This window comes from Pipistrellus kuhlii, unplaced genomic scaffold, assembly GCF_014108245.1.
Source record: "Pipistrellus kuhlii isolate mPipKuh1 unplaced genomic scaffold, mPipKuh1.p scaffold_m20_p_16, whole genome shotgun sequence".
Lineage (NCBI taxonomy): Eukaryota > Metazoa > Chordata > Mammalia > Chiroptera > Vespertilionidae > Pipistrellus > Pipistrellus kuhlii.
The window spans coordinates 5093972-5115971 of NW_023425471.1; the positions used below are offsets into that span (position 1 = coordinate 5093972).

At 35.9% G+C, this 22000-nt stretch overlaps 1 protein-coding gene across 4 annotated transcripts in view; it reads right to left on the bottom strand.

Moving 5' to 3' along the window:
- Nucleotides 1–239: 239 nt before the first annotated feature.
- The window catches only part of SCML2 (Scm polycomb group protein like 2), a 68020-nt gene continuing 46259 nt past the window's right edge, over nt 240–22000 (bottom strand). Inside the window, exons 10-16 of one of the 4 annotated variants that reach the window (XM_045582297.1) lie at nt 19091–19211; nt 16041–16244; nt 15106–15288; nt 8033–8146; nt 6798–7034; nt 3011–3162; nt 240–1948 (exon numbers count right to left, since the gene is read on the bottom strand). In XM_045582297.1, the coding sequence (XP_045438253.1) occupies nt 1808–1948; nt 3011–3162; nt 6798–7034; nt 8033–8146; nt 15106–15288; nt 16041–16244; nt 19091–19211 (1152 nt within the window). In that variant the 3' untranslated portion in view covers nt 240–1807. Of the gene's footprint in view, nt 1949–3010; nt 3163–6797; nt 7035–8032; nt 8147–15105; nt 15289–16040; nt 16245–19090; nt 19215–22000 lie in introns of all 4 variants that reach the window. The other 3 variants (XM_045582296.1, XM_045582298.1, XM_045582299.1) reach the window with 3 other exon arrangements.

The following is a 22000-nucleotide window of genomic DNA, read 5'->3' on the forward strand; positions in this document are numbered from 1 at the left end:
AAGCCAGGTAAGGCTCACTGGTTTAACTTCTGACTGTTCCCCTGTTCTCATTTCAGGCCCCTGCAAGAGACCAGTCTTTGCCTCTATGAATCTGTTCACCCATAGAATGAGGTCAAGTGTTAAACTCAAGTATTTGGACATATAAAACCACAAACTTACTAGAGTGCTTCTTTTACAACATACCCAATTCATACATAAATGTAACAAGGTGAAAGCAAATCACAATTGAGGCTCTGACACCAGTTTTTGCAATTATTTAACTTTATTATAGTTTAAAATCTGATAACTGTAAAACATAGTATTTGTATAAACACCTGAGGACTGTTCAACTGGACAGAGTATCTTCACCCAAACAATTTGAGAGAAGACCAAGATTAAATTAAATTTTATCTTATAACACAAAAGAAATAACATAGGTGAAACCACCCTTTAAATAGTTGCATTCTTGTATAAAGTACATTTGCTTTTCTAAAAAATAAAATGAACATTCTTGCCCCTGGTGTATATTTCGTTGGCATTTTCAACAAGTGGATAATACTTTTAGCACAAATTCTCATAGCTTATAAACATTACTCCAAAGTTATACAAAGTAATAACAATAAACATATAGCACCATTTCCCCCTGAAAGTTCTACTTTAAAATTAAAGCCTAAATGATGTCAGAATTACTGCATCTTCCAAAATTTAGCAGAATAAATGGCTCAGAACTAAGCAAATTAGAAACATTGCATAGGACAGAGAACTTCCCTGTAGGGAAACCAATCTATGAATTGTTTCTTATCCCCTGAAGACTAAGCTGAGAGGTACTAATGATAGCAAATGATGCACATATTCTTTTACAGAATAAAAACGTCTGATTATATAAATAGTTATCATTACCTCTGTGGCAGTGTAAAGTGCCATATTAAATTCAAAAACAACAGATTTATTTCTTTGTACACCTACAGGTATAGAATAATATATAAATATGGTATAGTATCCATATGAGGAATAAACACAGACAATAAAACATATATCTTGTAAAAATTTGGGCATGGCTGTCTTCAAATAGAGATTTGAGAAATGAATGCCTACTTATGTTTTAAAATAATAGGTATTCCATTGAAAAGAAATTAACCAGACTCCATCCAAGACACCCTTTTAGTATAATATCTCCTACATAAAGCAACTATTCTATCTAGCTTATAATTGTTTGAAATGTATCAAAAACAGATAAGAACACTTTATGAAAACACTTTATAAGCTTGCTTTTTTCTTTAAATACAAACAAATATAACATACAGAGAAATAACAAAAGGGTAATAATTTATATGGTTATTCCCTTTCTGGAAACTGGTAGAACACGAACAGAACACTGGTATAACAGACAAAACATTTGAGAAAGAGATGATTCTGCTGTTGTATCTTTAAATTCTCTTCTAAGGACAACTTCTCATGGATTTTATTAGAGAACTTGTCAATCCCTGATACTTTCCCCTTTGGAATTTAGCTGTTTTAGTTCTATATATAAACATTTACTGAAATCAAAGGTGTTTCTCTGTTTCCTACCTGAAGTATTCTTGTAAACTATATGATAAAATAATAAACTATAAAATAATAAAGACATACAAAAGTTGCCAATTTGAATATCCTAATACTAGTACTTAAAATGGCATTTAAAGATGTAGACCGGACTGTAATGTAGCTCTGCAATTCTGCAATACATTCTTTTTAGAAACTGTCTAGAAAACTAAAACTGCTAAGAGAATAAAAGTACTTTTAGATTAATAAATTATCAGGACAACTGAGAATCAGGGCTAATAGAAACTTATACATTTTTAAAACTGGGTTTCCCTTCTTTAAGCTTTTCAATGTGGTAGCATAACTTTAGAGCTGGCCCCAACTTCAGCCCCATATACTTCATTACAACATCGCTTTTGAGTAGTAGCAGAGCCTTTCCATCAATTTCCTATAGAGAGAAAGAAATTATAAAAATTAATAATGCGTTCATATTTTGTCAAATTATTTACACATAAGAACATTTAAAAGAGAGCAGCTGTACATTCCCAATATATTGTCTGAATAGACATTTATTCCCTGAGAACTATATAAAATATAATTTATATAATAAAGCATCATTTGATCATTTTTAAATTCACTTCAAATTTTAAGGAAAAGGAAATTGAACCCAGTATCTTTTTTTTTTTAAATGGCCTAAGCATCAAACTAGCTAATTTTAAATACTGTATGTTGAATAAAATACTACATTATCTGTGACAAAGGGCAGAAACCTGTAAGCGGTAGAAATGAATTTCAGACGTCCATTAACTATTTTAGACAGGCTGGAATATGAATATGTCAACATCAACGCAAACTGTAAATGTGGTATACAGGGTTGTGTTTATTTTGAAAGCTAATCAGTTTGTTGTAATCAGTAATTTTCTTACAATATTGAAAAGGATACATCAGATATTTGGTCACAAATATGATTTATTAGAAAATATAAACATATTATTTAATAGACATAAGGCATCCTCCTAAAATTCTTTATTTCTTTAATTACCAATTTATGTCACAGAAGCATATTATTTGGTATTCATAAAATAAAGCTGCACTTAATCTTATACAGTTGCTGAATTCATTGGGCATCAAAACAAGATGGACACCCTGTTACAGCGTGTGGTCACCCCCTCCTACTCATGGTCCTGGGGCTGAGCAGGCAGCAGGTGGGGAGGAGGATCCTGGTAGCTGCCGTTACAAAGGAGAAGACACCTGAGAGTGAGTGACCATGCTGAGTCATCTTCTCTTGAGAACTTGAAGACTTGTAGTATTTTAGGTACTCGGGTACCCATTTAAAGTACAGATCCAGCCTCTACCACTTAAGGATCTAACTTTGAGCAAGGTAACCTTTCTCACATATGGAAAAATCAGTTGATAGGGTTCCCCACCATCCACACTAATCAGCATCCAACTGAAGAGCCTGCACAGAAGTCATTCAAAGGCAGGAAAACCGGATCAAAAGATACATTACATGTTGCCTGAAGAGGTCGGCGAGGGGGCCTGATATCTGAGGATCTTTATGTTTCATAAACTGTATCACTTCATCCACACACCAGGTTGAAGGGTCCTTAGAGAAGCCTTGCTTCAGGACACTGGGGTCAGGTACAGCTATATAACTTGGAGCTTCAATGGGGGGAAAAAAGACAAATCATACTTGACCTGATTATTATCCTGAAAGAAGAGATGTTAGGTAGGAAGTAATGGCCTCATTCCTGGAACCATCTGTTAGGTACCCTGGCAAGGACCCAGGACTCCAAGTGTAAAATCCAGTGAAAGTTTAGATAAAGATGATGTGAGGATGGGTACCCATGAGCGTCCCATCTGACTGCCCACGAACAACAACAGCAGCTTCCGAAGTTACTGTAAAGCTTCAAAGCTCATAAAACAGACAGCAATCCAAGGTCTCTTTGGCCACAGGCAAATATAGTAAAAGATCAGTTACTTGGGTTAAATTAGGTTCATCTAAGCTAACCTATTACTCTCTAAGTATTTCAATGAATTTCTCTCTTCTTTGTCTATACTGAGTGGCCAGATTATTATGATCTTTGAACACATAATAATCTGGCCACTCAGTGTATATCCTATATAATAAAAGGCTAACATGCAAATTGTCCCCTCGACCAGGAGTTCGACCAGCAAGCAGGCTGGCCAACTGCCCATGTCCCCTCCCCCTGGCCAGGCTGGCCGGATCCCACCCATGCACAAATTCATGCACCAGGCTCTAATACACACAAACACACACACACACACACACACACACACACACACACACACACACACACTGCTGAGTAGCCAGATTACAGATTATTATGCTTTCAGAGATCATAATAATCTGGCCACTCAGTGTAGATTAGGTTTATTTTACTAGCTAAATACAATGGGAATTACCCAAATTTAGTTTATAATTGCTTAAATTTATTCACTTTAATCAATGAATTTCAAAAACCCTATTATCTTTGAGAATAACTGAATTAGTTCTTTCACTAAATCTCTACCATGTATTTAATATGGACATTTTTAGCATTACTTTATTCTTTAAATTCCTGTCTCTCAAGGCTTAAATGCTTTTCTGAATTTTGAATAAAACAACATTATTTTCTGTTTATCCATGTAAGAATAATTTTAATATTATATTGAGGTATTTAATATAAAATACCTCTTTCAAGTTTATTCGCATAGTAATAGATATACATAAACATTAACTGAAATCTGGTTGAAGGTTTATATGTTTTAAAAAAAAATAAGTAACTAAGACATGAAACAATTGAAATGCTCATACCTCAAAAAGTTTTAGCTATGATGTTCACTAAATCATGCTGACATCCTCTGTGTCATTTACTCAACCAGAACACTCAACTTTCTATAGTGTGTGAATACACAGTGGGTTGTATTTTTCTTATTTTTTTAATTGAATTTATTGGGGTGACATAAATAAAATTATACAGGTTTCAGGTAAATAATTCTACAATACATCATCTGTATACTGTATGATTTACTAGGAAGATTTATATTATGTCTCTAAACAAGAACTGTCAATACAAATTTGATCTTTTTTGCATAAATTAGCCAAAGGTGTACCTTTATTTCCTATTATCTGGACTCTGGACACTGTACCTTTATTTCCTATTATCGGGACTCTGGACACTTAAGGGACATTTTGAGTATATACTGAGGACAAGGGCAAAGAAAACAGAAGATAAAAGAAGTTACACTGGTCAATTTTTATGTATGGCCTAGAATTTTCTTTTTCAATATCACAACGTTGATGTGAAATAAAACCTCTTTACTAAAATGTATCTTCTTCTTCCACTAGTCAGAGATAAAAAATGTTGGTCATATCTACCAAGAAATGCTACTGGGCTGAATCAACCAAGGTAAAAGTGATGATGATATAGACCAGTGGTAGCCAACCTATGGTCCGCAGACCACCAGTTGATGACTGCTGGTGTAGACCATATCATACCTAAGATATTCTAATAACTTAAAACAAAGTTTTTTAACTGAAGAAAGGTTCAATTTAACATAAACTTATTGGCAAGTTGAATCATATCACTAAATTAACTTATGTTTTATGGTATTTCTAATTTCTGTCACAGAATATGATATAGTTATGTCTTTTTTTTCCATTTACAATTTACTAGCTCTTTCACCGTGATAAGGGAGTTTCAGTGATCTTACATGATGAATAAGAGAAAAGTTGTACTTATAACATATTGAACAAATGTCTAAACTTAATTAGACTATTAGTATAGTTTTGGTCTGTTGGTAATGTGAAGCAGTTTTCCAACCAAGTGATATTGTAGTTCACAGAGGGGATATAGTTATGCATTGTTTTGTCATTGTCTATTTCTGTTTTGTTTATTTTATTTTTTTACATTCCACATATAAGTGAAATCATAAGGTATTTGTCTTTCTCTGTTTGACTTGTTTCACTTAGCATAATACCATCTAGTTCCATTCATGTTATCACAAATAGTAAGATTACATTCTGTTCTATGGCCAAGTAATAATTCATTGTATATATGTAAACTTGAATAACATAAAACTAGTTTTACAGATTACTACAGATATAAGTAAAGATATGATTTTTGGTATAAAACTCTAATATATTAAAACAAAACATCAATAAGACTATCTATTTTTAATCTATTATGGAAAATTAATGTAATTAGGCCCATATCTTCAAAATAATCAAAGAATATTGCAAACATTAGGGTTATTCAAATAATTACATGAAACAAATTATGTAAAAAATTAAGTCCAGCCATGCTTTCCTCCTGAATAGCTTTGCCTTATAAATAGTAGGATATCAGTAACTATTTCTAAAATAAAGTGAAAGTACTTTGATTTTTATCCCCAACAATGTTATTGAATTTCTTTCCTATAATAAAAATCAACAATTTATTTCATTCAAATAATGGAGCAGGAGGTTGTGTGAGCAACACCAGCAATCAGGGATGAATTCAGCTTTAAGTAACAGTCCCAATACCTTAAAGAAAAGAATAAGTAATGACACTTCTAAACAATTTTCAAGTGAAATGCTTACCTATTCTCTGGAGATGAGAGCAACATGGCAGTTAAAAGTATGACCATGCAGCCAGAGTGCCTGGGGTCAAGAACTGGTCCAGCTACCTTCACCTTAATCAACTGACTACACAGATTTTTCACCTAAAATTGTTTACCAGTACCCTACATCACAAGAAATTATTATAAAGATTTAATGTATAAGGCTATGCAAAATATTATGTGCTGGGCACATAATGGCAGATAGTGATGAAGATAATGATGCTTTTTATTAAGTAACTACTATTAAGTAATGTTATTACTACTAGTCTTTCCCTTCCTAGGAAGATCGGCGGGTAGCCTTCTCAAGCCCCAATACAGGCTACTTTGGCATGGTAGTGTTAGGAACACATTTGGAAGTAAGATATTTAGTATTAGAGGCAACCTTTTAGAGCCTTGTACTAAGAAGGTCTGTCTTCAAAAGCTCATATTCTGTGAAAATCCCTAAAAATTCAGGATAAACCACCCCTTTATAAAATATACATCTATCTCCAGACTCTGCAAATGTCACTTAACAGCAGAGGTAATCTTAGCATCTGTAATGGCTTGGCCCTCACAGAGATGTGGAGTTGAATCAACCTCCTCAATTTGGCACTTTCTCCAATGTGATATACTCTCAGGGGATGTTGTTAAACATGGCAACCTTAAGAGGAAAGAGAAACACAATGATTTAAAATCACTGTTTTTAAATATACCTTCACTGTTCTTCTGCATTTGGAATTCAGGGGGAATGCTCTGGTTAGATGATGTATCCACTAGTGCTGAGCTTAAGGAGACTGGCATGTTTTCAGAAACACTCTTGCAGACTACTGTATCGGTGCTTATAGGATCGCCACTGGCAGGATTCAAAGAATATTCTGGACTTAGTGGTGGCTCTTCAGGAAGCTTCTCCTCTTTAGGCATGATGTTTCCCTCAGAAGACAATGGTTCTTCTAGAAGAAAAAAGACAAAGGCAATTATCTTCAACAGACTTATAGTTCAAATACTATTAAAAGGTCAAAAATCTCCTAGTCTTCAATAGTAATTCACTTAAGCCATGATATTCTAAACCACAAGCCTTTAACACAAAGTGTATGGCCATCCCCTCCTTGATATTTATAGTCATGGACACTGACCTGAAATCCAAATTTATTCTATGACATCACCTACAGTTGCTGTGAACACCTCACTAAAGCATTCACTTTCAGAAAGCCCTTCTTCACAAATATTTGTTAAGATCACTCAGATGGTTTCTAAAATTTGCCTACTAGTTTGGCACTTAAAACTTTGGCTGGAGAGACTGTCAGATCTCAGAGGGAAGAGGGGTGCAGGGACTGGAAGGCAGATGGGGGGTGTGGGGGTTGGGTGGAGAGGAGCAAAGGGGGCCGAATGGGAGACATCTATAATAGTGTCAACAATAAAAAAAAGACTTAATAAAAAATAGAATCACAAATTCAGTAGAGTTACAGGATATTAAGTTAAAAAAAATAACAACACTAAGTTGGAGAGGTTAAAAACCCCCACACATGGTGATTATTATCAGAGGGAAGGGGAGAGGGGGGAGGTAAAAGGAGAGGGGGAATAAATAGTAATAGAAAAAGACTTGACTTGGGATGGTAAGCACATAATATAATATCCAGAAATTGTATTATAGAATTGTATACCTGAAACCTGTATAATTTTATTAACCAATGTCACCCCCAATACATTCCTCTTTCTAGTATCTTTTAGTAGTATAAAGCTGAAGGAAAATTTTTACTGTAATTGTTTGTTTTTAATCTAAGGAGAAAAGTAACTGTGTCCTTCTGAAGTGCTCAACAAAGCTGCCAAAGTAGTAGCCTAATTGCCAAAATGAATTAGGCAAATACACCCCCTGCCCTCAACACCACCATATGTATGTGGTATAGAATGACCTTTCTTCCCAATCTTGGGACACGTAGATACTATTTACCTTGAGAGGCATGCATCTCTATTTTGGGGAGCTTAGGAGAGAGAGGAGCAACATCAGATAGAGGCTGCTCAGAAGGTCTCTTGGTGGTTTGTTTTTCAGTTACATCTTCCTCAACTGTTTAAAAAAAAGTGTCTGTTATAACTAAAATATTCTAGCCTTTTCATATCATCAGCATAAACACTTGTTTCTCAATCATTTTTCTACTATGACTTCATCAATAATGTTTTAATTATTTGATTGTTTATGAATAACATGTTCATTTTACCCTATTAAATATTTCAGTGACATCATATTCAAGAGTTTAAAGCATTATGTCTAGGCTTTACTTATTCTAGGGCCATCAGATATCTGTAAATATCTCAGGAGGTAACCAATTATAATGTGTCTAAAAATGCTTAGGAAAATTGTTTCCATAAGCAAGAAAAGTTAAGAATTCAGAGTGGTTAAGAAGATAGTGCACAATAAATATCCCATTTTATAGGCAATAATCCTGATCTACGGCTACCGTTACAACAACTGCTGGTTATTTATCATTCAACCAATTGTATTTCTAGTTAAAGGACCGTTCTTGAAGGCATGATCCTGAAAGTAAAGACAACTCAAATTATCAATTATATTCTAAATATTAATTGCTATCTTGATTTAACCTTCAACTAAAAGGGAAAATAAAGTATAATAGAAATCTTAAAAGTCTGATAATAGACCTCAAGAGAGAAGAACCAAGGTCAAACTTCACCTGGTTCAAAATGGTTGGAGGCTAAGGCATGCCTCTCAAAATCATCTGATGAGCAACCTTTAGCCATCTAGTTAATGATTGACTACTAACAAATCTAAGAGAGCTATTACCACTTGATTTTATTTTTGATTATGGACTATAAAACCAACAGGGAAAACATATTTTAGTGAATGACAAATATGTCTATAATTAGAACATTTTAATTATAAGAAAAAATTATTTTTTTCATACCCATGCAATGATATAGAAAATTTGAATACAAGTATAGTTTTCCACAGATATTTACCTCAGAATCTTAGCAAGTCTTTACTTATCATTTACTTGTAATATTCTAATGCTTTCTGCATGAAAAGTTTATGAAACTAGTATATGGTCTACTATCTGGTGCTGATACAAACATAATATTGACTCTTGATATCTGCTTCTGGGTATTAGAGTAAGTTCAGGCATAAAATTATTCCTGCAGAGATAACTAGAAAAATCCAGATAACTAAAAAAAATACTTTAAAAAGTCATTATAGAGAGGCACTTTCCGGGGGACTGATCAAGGATTTTTGAAAATTCACTCCTTTATAAAAATAATGAAAACACTGGAAAAATCAACTTTTTTCAAAACTCTGGATATTAACTAGAGGATTACAGCAATCAAAAAATAATTTATTCAAGAAAAAACTGGTTGAACCTCAAAGAACAGTAGTCATTTTAACTTCCCTAATACCATCCCCTTAATCCCAGTTTTGCAGCAGATTTGCAAACAAACACCTTCACAACTATAGTAGCTATGAAAACCAGTAGCCTAGACATTACTGGAGAGGGCATGATAAATTTGGAACTCTCCAACAGCCACAGCCACAGAGAACTGTCACTATTTGAACAATCTTGCAGATAAGTTAATAGCTCTGATCTCAGAGATTGTTGTATTTGACCTGAATCAAAACCTGCTCTGTCTGAACAGCACTATCTCCAAAGCATTAAAAAAAAATACATTGGCCAAAACCAGTTTGGCTCAGTGGATAGAGCGTCGGCCTGCGGACTGAATGCCGGGTTTGATTCCAGTCAAGGGCATGTACCTTGGTTGCGGGCACATCCCCAGTGGGGGGTGTGCAAGAGGCAGCTGATCGATGATTCTTTCTCATCGATGTTTCTAACTCTCTATCCCTCTCTCTTCCTCTCTGTGTAAAATCAATACAATATGTTTTTAAAAAATACCAATGTATTTAAACTGTTTAACGTTGCAGCTGCTTAAAGCAGCAGTACAGGTTGGGGCTAATAAGGAATTAATCAAAAAGCTTGAAAAGAGAAACTAGAGAAAGATGTCCATTAGGGTAAAAAGCACTGAGATGTTCCTGGGAATCTAGACAGCCTTATGCATGCTTAGCAAAGTACAGAGAAGGCCCTAATCTTTCCTTTCTAGCTGATCTTAAGACTCTGCACAAAGCAGACTTGTAAACTGCCCCTGGAGTACTGAAGATAAATCCCAATACACACTAAAAAAAAACCAAAAAACTCCAAGGTCCCAAGACACTCACACATAAATTCCTATGGCTGGGAGACATACCAGTTCCAGACATTTAAGGGATTCCCTGACCACTAAGCTAACAGAAGATTTCAGTAGCCATACATGACAAAATTAGCTCAGGAAAAGTTATTAAATTAGTCCAGGAAAGTCACTATATAAACAACAACAGCAACAGCAAACCCTATAGATTGGGAGAAAATTTAATTATCAGAATTACTGCATTATATAATTTTAAAATGCCCAGTTTTCAATTAAAAAATTAGGAGACATGCAGAAATATAGAATATGGCCCAATACATAGGGAAGGGAAACATCAATAGAAACTGCCTCTGAGCAAGTTCAGATACTGGACTTATTAGACAAAGACTTTAAATAACCTATTTTATATATGTTCAAAAAAATTTTTAATCATGTCTAAGGAAAGTATGAGACTACCAAATAGAGACTACCAATAAAGCAATAAAAATAAGTGAAAAGAAATTTGGGACTTTAAAAAAAAAGTATAATAAATGAAATAAAAAAATTCACTTGCTAGGCTCAACAGAAGATTTGAATTAGAAGAAAAAAGAATCAGCAAATTTAAAGAAATGTCCATTGATATTATATAGTTTGAAAGAGTCTCAGGACAGGAAAGCAGCAGAAAGAATATTTGAAGAAATGTTGGGTCCTAGCTAGATAGCTCAGTTGGTTGGAGTGGTGCCTCAGTACATCAGGGTTGTCGGTTCCATTACTGGACATGGCATTTATAAGAATCAACCAATGCATAAATAAGTGGATCAACAACTCGATGTCTCTTTTTTCCTCCCTTCCTTAATCCTTCCCTCCCTTCCTCTTTTGCTCTCTAAATCAGTATGTTAAAATGAAAGAAAGAAATAATGGCTAAAAGTTTCCAAAATTTGATGAAAAACATTAACCAGCATATCCAAAAAAGTTCAACATCCAACAAAAATAAATTCAAAGATATCCACACCTAGAAAAAAACTGTCAAAAGCAAAAGACAAAATGAGTTTTGAAATCAACAAGAGAAAGCAAATCATATAAGGGAGTCTCAATAAGATTAGCAACTAACTACAAACTACAGAAGGAAGTGGGATAACACAACCAAATCTCTACATTCAGCAAAAATAATCTTTAAACAATGAAGGGGAAAATAAACTCTCCATAAACAAAAACTGAGACTATTCCCATAAGCAGTCTAAGGTGGCCTCTAAAATGTTTCGCTATTCACTTGACCCACAAAATCATGCAAATTAAGAGGTTCAAATCTTCGTGTTTACTATAAGAACCCTACTGAAATTGCTCAGGTCATCAAGGATATGCATATCCAAAAACCCACCAAGTATCTGAAAGATGTCATTTTACAAAAAGCAACATATAACATTCTACTGTTATAATGGTGGAGTTGGTAGGTGCGCTTATGCCCGTGGTCGGCAAACTGCAGCTCGAGAGCCACATATGGCCCTTTGGCCCCTTGAGTGTGGCTCTTCCACAAAATACCACGACCTGGGAGAGTCTATTCTGAAGAAGTGGCATTAGAAGAAGTTTAAGTTTAAAAAATGTGGCTCTCCAAAGAAATTTCAATCCTTATACTGTTGATATTTGGCTCTGTTGACTAATGAGTTTGCTGACCATTGGCTAGGCCAAACAGTGGGGCTGGATGCAAGATCAGTGGCCCAAAAAGATCGATGATTTTTGCTGTGTATGCTTACGAATGCAGAGAATAATGCTGAACATAAGGGTTTTAGCTTTAGATTCTCTGGTCAATGCCCACATCCAAGTGAATAAATCTCCCAAGATGTGGTGCAGAACTTACAGAGCTAATGGGCAAATTAACACATACATGAGCTCTCCCTGCCACATGGAGATGATCCATACTGAAAAAGAAAATTTTTCCTAAACCAGAAGAGGAGGTTGCAAAGAAGAAAAAGTTATTCCAAAATAAAGAAACAAAAACTTGTGACCTAGAAGTAAATTCAGCATCAAATAAATGCTAATAAAAACAGAGAATTCCACAATTGCAGAGATACCCTACAAGAAATCCTAAAGGGACTACAAATTGAAATTAAAGAACCCTAGGTAGTGCAAGAGTCCCCTCTTATCCATGAAGAGTACATTCCAAGACCCCTGGATGCCTAGAACCATGGACAGTATCAAACCCTATATATAATTTTTCCTATACACACATACCTATGATAAAGTTTAATCTATGAATTAGGCACTGTAAGAAATTAAAAACAATATCATAATAAAACAGAACAACTATAACAATGTACTATAAAATAAAAGTTATGTGAATGTAGTCTCTCTCTCAAAATACCTTATTGTACTATACTCACCCTTCTTCTTATGATGATGATGTAAGATGATACAATGCCTATCTGATGAGTTGAAGTGAGCTGAATGACGTAGCACTGTGATGTAGCATTAGGCTACTATAAGAGTTAATTGAACACACACAAGCACAGCGACACCATGACATTAGATCTAATAACTGAGATGGCCATTAAGTGAATAGTTAGCAGGTATTATATACAATGTGGTCACACTGGACAAAGAGATGATCCCCATCTCAGGTGAGGCAAAGTGAGATTTCATCATGGTACACAGAATGTGCAATTTAAAATTTAAGGATTGTTTATCCCTGGAATTTTTCATTTAATATTTTTGGACCACAGTTAACCATGGGTAACTTAAAAATGTATAAGGAGACTGTATTGATAATTTATAAAGTCATAGAAAGTAAAGATACCTTCAACTATTATATAAAGTAAAACATCTGTTGTGCCAAAACAAAAACAAAAACAAAAATTAATTCAAAATAGATCAATGACCTAAATAGAATAGCTATAAAATTCTTAGGAGACAATACAAAAGTAAATCTTTGTGAACATGATTTAAAGCAATGTTTTCTTAGATGTGATATCAAAAGTACAAAAAACAAACAAAAAAGATAAATTGGACTTCATCAAAATTAAACACTTTAGTGCTTCAAAGCACACCATCAAGAAAGTAAAAAGAGCCCTAACCAGTTTGGCTCAATGGATAGAGCGTCTGCCTGCAGATTGAAGGGTCCCAGGTTCGATTCTGATCAATGGCATGTACCTTGGTTGCAGGCACATCCCCAATGGGCTGTGTGCAGGAGGCAGCTAACCAATGTTTCTCTCTCATCAATGTTTCTAACTCTCTATTCCTCTCCCTTCCTCTCTGTAAAAAAAAGAAATGAATAAAATATAGTGAAAAGACACCTATAGGATGGGGGGAAATGCAGGGTGGGGCAAAAGTAGGTTTACAGTTGTGAGTATGCAAAATAGAATTTATTCTTTTAATATCATTTAATAATTATTGTATTATTTTTCATAATGAACAACTATAAACCTACTTTTTCCCCTCTCAATATATGCAAACCATATATCTAATATGGAACTTGTATACTGTATGTATAAAATATCCTTTGTATATTATACATATGTTTAACAAGTAAATATGTATATAATATATAATAAAAATAAACAATTTTATTATATATTATATATATTTGTTTTATTATATATATAATAAATATATTTACAAGAAATAAAGAACCCAATTAAAAATGGGCAAAAGATTTGAATAGATATTTTTCCAAAGAAGATATACAAATAGCCAATAAGCAGATGAACAGATAGATGTCAACATGCAAATCAAACCACAATGAAATATCTTCAGGTTTTGATTCTCAAGGTCATTATGAACACAAAAAGAAACTGCTTTCTCACTTTGAATGAGCAAAAATCCTATATAATAAAAGCCTGATATTCTAAGTGTCTGGTCGTTCGGTCATCCATTCAACCAATCAAAGTGTAATATACTAATGATATGCTAAGGGTGCTCAACCACTCACTGTGATATGCACCAAGGGGCAAACAGTTGACCGGTTAACCAGTTGCTATGATGTACACTGACTACCAGGGGGCAGACGCTACAACCGGTAAGTTAGTTTGCTGCTGGGGTCCAGCCAATTGGGACTGAGCGAGAAGGGCCAGACATACTCTAGAACCCTCCCAGGATCCCTCAATGGCTGGCCAACCTCCCATGTCCCTCCCTAGCTCCAATCATGCACTGGTGGGGTCTCTCGACCTGGCCTATGCCCTCGCCCAATCCAGGACCCCTCGGGGGATATCAGAGAGCCGGTTTCAGCCCGATCCCACAGGCCAGGCCAACAAACCCCACTGGTGCACAAATTTGTACACTGGGCATCTTGTAACTATCCTATATAATAAAAGGGTAATATGCAAATTGATCCTAACGGTGGAACGACCACTTGCTATGATGCACACTGACCACCAAGGGGAGACATTCAATGCAGGAGCTGCCCCCTGGTGGTCAGTGCACTCTCACAGGTGGAGCTCAGCTCAGCCAGGAGCCAGGCTGATGGCTGCAAGCTCAGCAGCAGAGATGGCGGGAGCCTCTCCCACCTCCTTGGCAGCACTAAGGATGTCTAAATGATGGCAGTCACATATCCCCTGAGGGCTCCCAGGCTGCCAGAGGGATGTCTGACTGCCAGCATAGACCTGATCCCCTGGGGAACAGGCCTAAGCTGGCAGATGGACATTCCCCGAGGGGCACCAGGCTGTGAGAGATCGAAGGCTGGACTGAGTGCATGAATTTTCGTGCACCGGGCTTCTAGTAATATTTTACATGTCTAATTATCATTGTAGATAAAACGTTTACTCTGAGGAGGACACAATGAAAAACTTTGCATTAAACAAGATTCTTGAGTTAATTATAATTCGTAATATAAAGCAGAAGCACATTATAAAATTTTACATTTTCTCTTACCTGGTTTATTTTTATCATCCTCCGCGGTACTAACAATATTACCTCTGCAAGCACTAAAAGGCTGACTACTCAAAAGGTTATCACAGTGCAGGCTGTGGCACAGGTTTTCAAGAAAGCGAAGAGCAAATGATGCACTGTTCACTGGAGGGAGCTGGAGGGAATGAGTTTCCCCATCAAAGGAGGCTAGTGAAAGAAAAAATAGGTATCAGAATTACATCACAGAAAGATGAGAATTATGATTATCAAAAAAAGCCATCATGTTACATTTAGGAAATGTTAATATAACTATAATTGTGGGAATTTTGTAATTTATGAAGGAATCATCTTAAATTATAACAGTTCCTCCCATTAAAACCTAACAACCTATATTTGTGAAATCATTCCCATTTAAAAATATCCGTAAAACCACAGAAACCCACTCACTGATCTATAAAAACACTTTCTACTATTTCAAACATTCCATGTATACAAATGTCATAGTATCTAATCCCAAAATCATTAAAGCTGTATTTATCTTTTAACCACTTCTTAAATCACATTTAGAGCTTCTTATGAATCAGTCCATTTTCTAGTATATGTGCTGCCGAAGCGAGCACTGTGAATCAGTCTGTTTTTAAAAAAATTAAAATATATTATCATTAAGGTACTGTGTACATAATGAGCTTAACAAAGCAGGTAAAAGAAAAAATATCTGTACCTTTTATCTCAAGTTACAGTATTACTCTGACACTGTCTATTTCAAAAGTAAAGTTAAACTGGGTTACAAGTCTATAAACATGTAACTATAATAAATATTCTATTATAGCAATATAATAAATATCCTAATATTATAAAGTTAAAAGAATAGAAATATTATAAAATAAGTATTATAAAATGTTTGCCTTCTGAAAATCAAATTAAGAAAAAAAGCTGAATAAAGAATTAGATGAGCATACCAGTTATTACTTCTCCTCCACGATTATCTGCCTTAAGGAATCCAAAAACAGTCTTACTGTCAATGCCACAATCCACACAAGCCTGCACAGTCCGCCGGAGCACCACGTTCACAGGGCCCGGGCCAAAGTGGTCAGGCAGCCGCTGGATTTTATTCTGATCCAGGTAAGGGCCACAGTCTCCATGTTTGTTTACATAAACACACACTTGAGAAAAAAAAGTGTATACAAAAATAACAATTAAATTAGTTAATAAAAACATAAATATATACTCAATTATGTATATAATTGAACAGATTGATGGTTGCTAGATGGGAGGGGAGTTGGGAGGCTGGGTGAAAAGGTGAAGGTATTAAGAAGTAGAAAATATCCCTTACTGCCCTGGCCAGTGTAGGTCAGTAGTTAAGGTGTCGGGCAGAGCAACAAAGAGTAGCAGGTTCCATTCCTGGTCAGGGGCTGTACCTGGGTTGCATATTCCATCCACTGCCTCAATTGGGACATGATATGTCTCTCTCATATCAATGTTTCTCTCTTTGTTTCTTGCTCTGCTTCTTCTGCTTCTTCTTCCCTCCTTCCCTCCTTCTTCCCTTCCAGTCTCTCCAAAAATCAATGGGGAAAAAATTCTCATGTGATAATTAATTTAAAAAATGGCCATTACAAAGTAGTCACAGGGATGTAAACTATAGCATAGGGAATATAGTTAATAATCTATAATAATAAAAGCATAATATGCTAATTAGACTGGATGTCAAAGCCCAGGCTGTGAGGGGCGAGGCAAGCCATGACCAGCATGGCTGCAACAGACCAGTGGACTGCGGCAGGTGTGCGGGGCCTCCCTCTGTGAGGAAAGCCTGGTTCCCAGGTGCCAGAGGGAAGCCAGTGCAGGCAGCTGGGGGAAGGAAGGCCTACTCTCGCATGAATTTCATGCATCAGGCCTCTAGTGTTGTTGTAACTAAGTATGGTACCAGGTGGTACTAGACTTATTGGGGGACTCATTTCACAAATTATAAAAATGTCTAACCACTATGCTGTATACTTGAAACCAATATAATATTGAATGTCAATTGTAATTGGAGAAAGCACTCATATTGGACTGAATTTATTTTAAATCAGCAATACTGTACCTTTATTTCATTTTCTAAAGTAATCAGATAACTTAAGACATATGTCACGATAAATTCTAATGACCTAGAGAAATGTTTTTATTAACTTTAAGAAAATAAAAATATTCTTTATATATATGTCAAGGTTCACTGAAGAAAATTTAAAAATAAATGCTTTCTTTAGTATAATAAAAGCATATGATTTAGAAGCAAATCACCTATACTTACAGAAATGTCAATTTTTGTTCACTGAGACTAAAAAAATCAACAATGTCACAAATGATGGCACATTACCAAACAAAAAATCAATCACATTATTTTTATTCGTTACCCACTACTTAAATTGTAAAATTTATATATATACATAGTCTAATAAAACAAAAACCCTTAATCTCACCTTCGCTATGTTGAATTTTATAATTCAACTTTTTGGCAATAGAGAGAAGATGGACTCTCTCAAAAAAATAAACAATAAAAAAAAAAAAACTTAACCTCCTTTGCATTATACTCATTTTACTAGTCTTTCCTAAAAATCAGAAATAATAAACTGATAAAATGAGGTATGTTACAATAATCATTTTTAAAAGTGATTTTCATTTCAAAAACTTAAGATTTAATTTCTCTTTAGTCAGGAAAGAAAAATTGTGGTACAAAGTCCAGGGAACAAAAAAGCATAGGAGGGTTATTAAGAATCTAGGAGAGCCGGGACCGGTTTGGCTCAATGGATAGAGCGTCGGCTTGGGGACTAAAGGGCCCCGGGTTTGATTCCGATCAAGGGCATGTACCTTGGTTGCGGGCATATCCCCAGTTGGGGGTGTGCAAGAGGCAGCTGATCGATGACTCTCTCATTGATGTTTCTAACTTTCTATCTCTCTCCCTTCCTCTCTATACAAAAATCAATAAAATATATTTTTTTAAAAATCTAGGAGAGCCGAGACTGGTTTGGCTCAGTGGATAGAGCGTCGGTCTGCGGACTCAAAGGTCCTGGGTTCGATTCCGGTCAAGGGCATGTACTTGGTTGCGGGCACATCCTCAGTGGGGGGTGTGCAAGGAGGCAGCTGATCAATGTCTCTCTCTCATCGATGTTTCTGGCTCTCTATCCCTCTCTCTTCCTCTCTGTATATTTTTTAAAAATAAACAAATAAATAAAAATAAAAAATTTAAAAAAAGAATATAGGAGAGGAAGCGGTAGAGCATGCTTTAAAAAAATAGAAAAGGAATAAAAATGTGTAGGAGATGACAGATAGAAGAAATTGATTAGTCTGGGTCTGGTCATTTCATACTCTTCACAAAGCAGAGAACAATTTAAAGGCATCATGCCCCTTAACAGACAATAATCTGTTAAGATTTTGAAAGGCACTAAAAAAAGGCTTGAGGTAGCTTTTTAAAAATACAAGTAGACAATAGGACAAATTGTGAAATGAGAGAAAGGAAAAACAAAAATAAGTGTGACAATGTGAAGTTTATAAATCTTATTAAGATGGATAAAAACTTTTAAGAGGGCTGAAACTGGTTTGGCTCAGTGAATAGAGCATCAGTCTGCGGACTGAAAGGTCCCAGGTTTAATTCACGTCAAGGGCATGTACCTTGGTTGCAGGCACATCCCCAGTAGGGGGTGTGCAAGAGGCAGCTGATCGATGATTCTCTCTCATCGATGTTTCTAACTCTCTATCCTTCTCTCTTCCTCTCTGTGAAAAATCAATAAAATGTATTTTTTTTAATTAAAAAAAAAAGTTTTAAGAGTATTGAGTGACTCATGTATTTAAACAGACTATTTTTCACTAGCATCAAAATGAACAATCAGAATTTCAAAAAACATGAAAACTGCTTAAAGAAATGTTTATTATTATTTTTTCTCCTATTGTTTTACTTCCAGGACTTCAAATATACTGAAAATAATACATAATAAAAGATTAGTGATTTTATAGTCTTTTAAAAATACTAATTTACCTGTAGACATCATTATTTTAGATGACCCAGGACTGGGTTCCTTATATTCAACACCTCGGCCTCTGGTCAGCATCTTTACAGAAGTTGTAGATGTGGAGCACACAACAGGAATAGCTTTTTCCTGCTTAAAAAAAAATAAAAATCAACAAAAAATACCCAAGGATGCATTATTCTTAAAAAAAAAAAAAATTCCCACATAGTAAGTGCAGAAAAGCACTGACATGATCAGTTGCCAGTTCTGAGGATTGGAAACCCCTCTGTGTGTGTGTGTGTGTGTGTGTGTGTGTGTGTGTGTGTGTGTAACTGCAGTACTTTCACACTGTTCTCCTCAGAGGAGCCCATGATCTGGTCAAGTGGGAGAAAAAGTGACCAAGAAGCTGAGATTCCCAGTGCTACTGCTGCTCCAACTGGTCACACCTTAGCCAAAATAATTTAGCCAAAATAGTTCACTGTAAAACTTGTTTTACTTTTTGAGGTTCTCTATAAGACAAGTTTTCTCACACTGCTGAAGAAAACTCTGTAAATACATATAATCCAGAAAGAATACATTTGGAGGTGAAGGACTTCAACAAGACAGACCACAGAGTTGTCTTTAGAAAGCAGTCACACATCTGGCTTTTACTGTATCTAGTCTGCATTTCTCTGTATTATATGACTAGAGGCCTGGTGTACAGGACCCCTCAGGGGATGTCTGACTGCGAGTTTTGGCCTGATCCCAGCAGGCCAGGCCAAGGGACCACACCAGTGTACAAATGCACCAGGCCTCTAGTATGCATATAAGTTCTTTGTTTTATTTCTTCCCACATTTCCTCCTCCTCACTTAGATTCCTATCAGTCTGTTCCATGTTTCCATGCCTGTGCATTGAGCGTCTGCCCCCTGGTGGTCAGTGAGCATCATAGCTACCAGACGAATGGTCATTTAGGCCATATATTGTATATATATATATTTCTGACATTTTAAGTGGCTTGTATGTAAAATTATGCCTATCTATACTAATAAAAGGGTAATATGCTAATTAGTCCAGATGTCCTTCCGGACATAGCCATGTGGTGGGAGCCAAGGCAGAGGAGCAATCAAGATGGCAGGAGAGAGCAGTTAGAAGCTATCAGGCTGGCAGGGGAGAGCAGTTAGGAGCCAACGGTCCCAGATTACAAAAGAGATGTCTGACTGCCAGTTTAGGCCCAATCCCTCAAGGGGTCCTAGACTGGAGAGGGTGCAGGACGGCCTGAGGGACCCCCTTCCCCTGGTGACTTTCATGCACCAGGCCTCTAGTTGTACAGTATATAAGAACCAAATGTACTCTGGGCATTATTAAACATCACTGATACTTTATTTTATATCAACTTTTGAGGTTTCTTAGGAGCTATTTCATTGTGTCTATCTGCTATATTGTTATGCTTAATCCCTTCACCTTTTTAAATTCTATCTTAGAGATATCTGACTGCCAGTTTAGTCCACTAATCCTATCTAATAAAGACATAGTATGTAAATTGACCGTAACTCCGAGATAAAGATGGCAGCACCCACAGTCAATAAGGAGGGGATATGCAAAATGATGCGACAAGGAGAGAGGTGGAAGGCAGCTCTGGCTGGAGTGAAGGCAGCTTCAGGCCTGAACGAAGACTGAAAGGCGGCTCTGGGCCACAGCGAAGGTGGTGCCGGCAGCCAGGGGAAGAAAGGCTTATTCTTGCACGAATCTTCATGCATTGGGCCTCTAGCTTTTTAAATAACTATTAATGTGTTTATGTCTGGATCTACTGTCTTCTGACTGTGTTTTGCTCCTCCGTTCCTCCTTATCTTTTTTTTATTTCTTAAATGTTTTTTTAGCTATGCCTCTTTGCATTTATATTTTTAGAATATATCCTGGGGATTACAATGTCCAATCCATATAAAGTTAATACTGTACTACTTAACATAAAATGTTGAAGCCTTACATTGATACAAATCCACGTCCCCCAACCCAAAACTTTATACTATAACTGTTTTATGAATTATATCTATATATGTTATAAACCCCATAAGACTATAATTATTGCTTTAAACAGTTACATTATTTTAAAGAAACTAAGAAGAAAAATGTCCAAAAGTAAGTCATGTGTGTATTTACCCAGAGATAAGCTTTCTTCAGCTTTTCTTACAGTGCTTGACTGCCAGTGATGAATTATCTACGTATGCTTTATCTAAAAATATAATCTTTAGTTTCTCTTCAGTCTTAAAGGGTATTTTTGTCAGATACAAAATTTTGTATAACACCTCTCCTACTATGTGTACTCCACTCCACACACCCCCCCCCCCCGCCAGAGTCTGTCAGTTTCCATTCATTCTCTAGTGTCTTCAGCTAGCTGCTTTTTCTATTTCCAGGTTTTAGAGTTGCTTTCTTTGAGGAAGTCAGTTGAATATAGATCTAGCATCATTAAATTGACCACATTGATTTCCCCACTCCCCCCAGTTTGAGGTATAATTTATGTACAGTAAAATTCACCTCAGATTGGTTTGTAAAATATACCGAGTTTTAAATAAACTGTCTAAAGATAAATACGCCATGCAGTCCTTTCAAAGTGGTTTTGGAGGTTCTTTCCCACAGTTTAATTGCATTTATTAGCAAATATGAATGCAGCATAGTGGGGACAAAAGCTCACAAACAGTCCATACGGTTTTATAAGACACACTGCAGGAAAAAAGTGACTAAGGGTCAATAGTGCCCTAGGGTCTTGGTGGACTATTCCTGGGGGAGATGGATTTCTTCATCCCTCAAGCTGGGAGACGCCCAACTGGTTATCCCATGACTGGTCTCAAACCAGGTGGAGAAGCAATAATGAATGGAGGTGGGGTTGCTTTCCCCACTGATGTGGGACGGAGGAGAGTCCCTGACTGGTGGGTACTGAGTTGGGACTCCAGCAATACTGGAA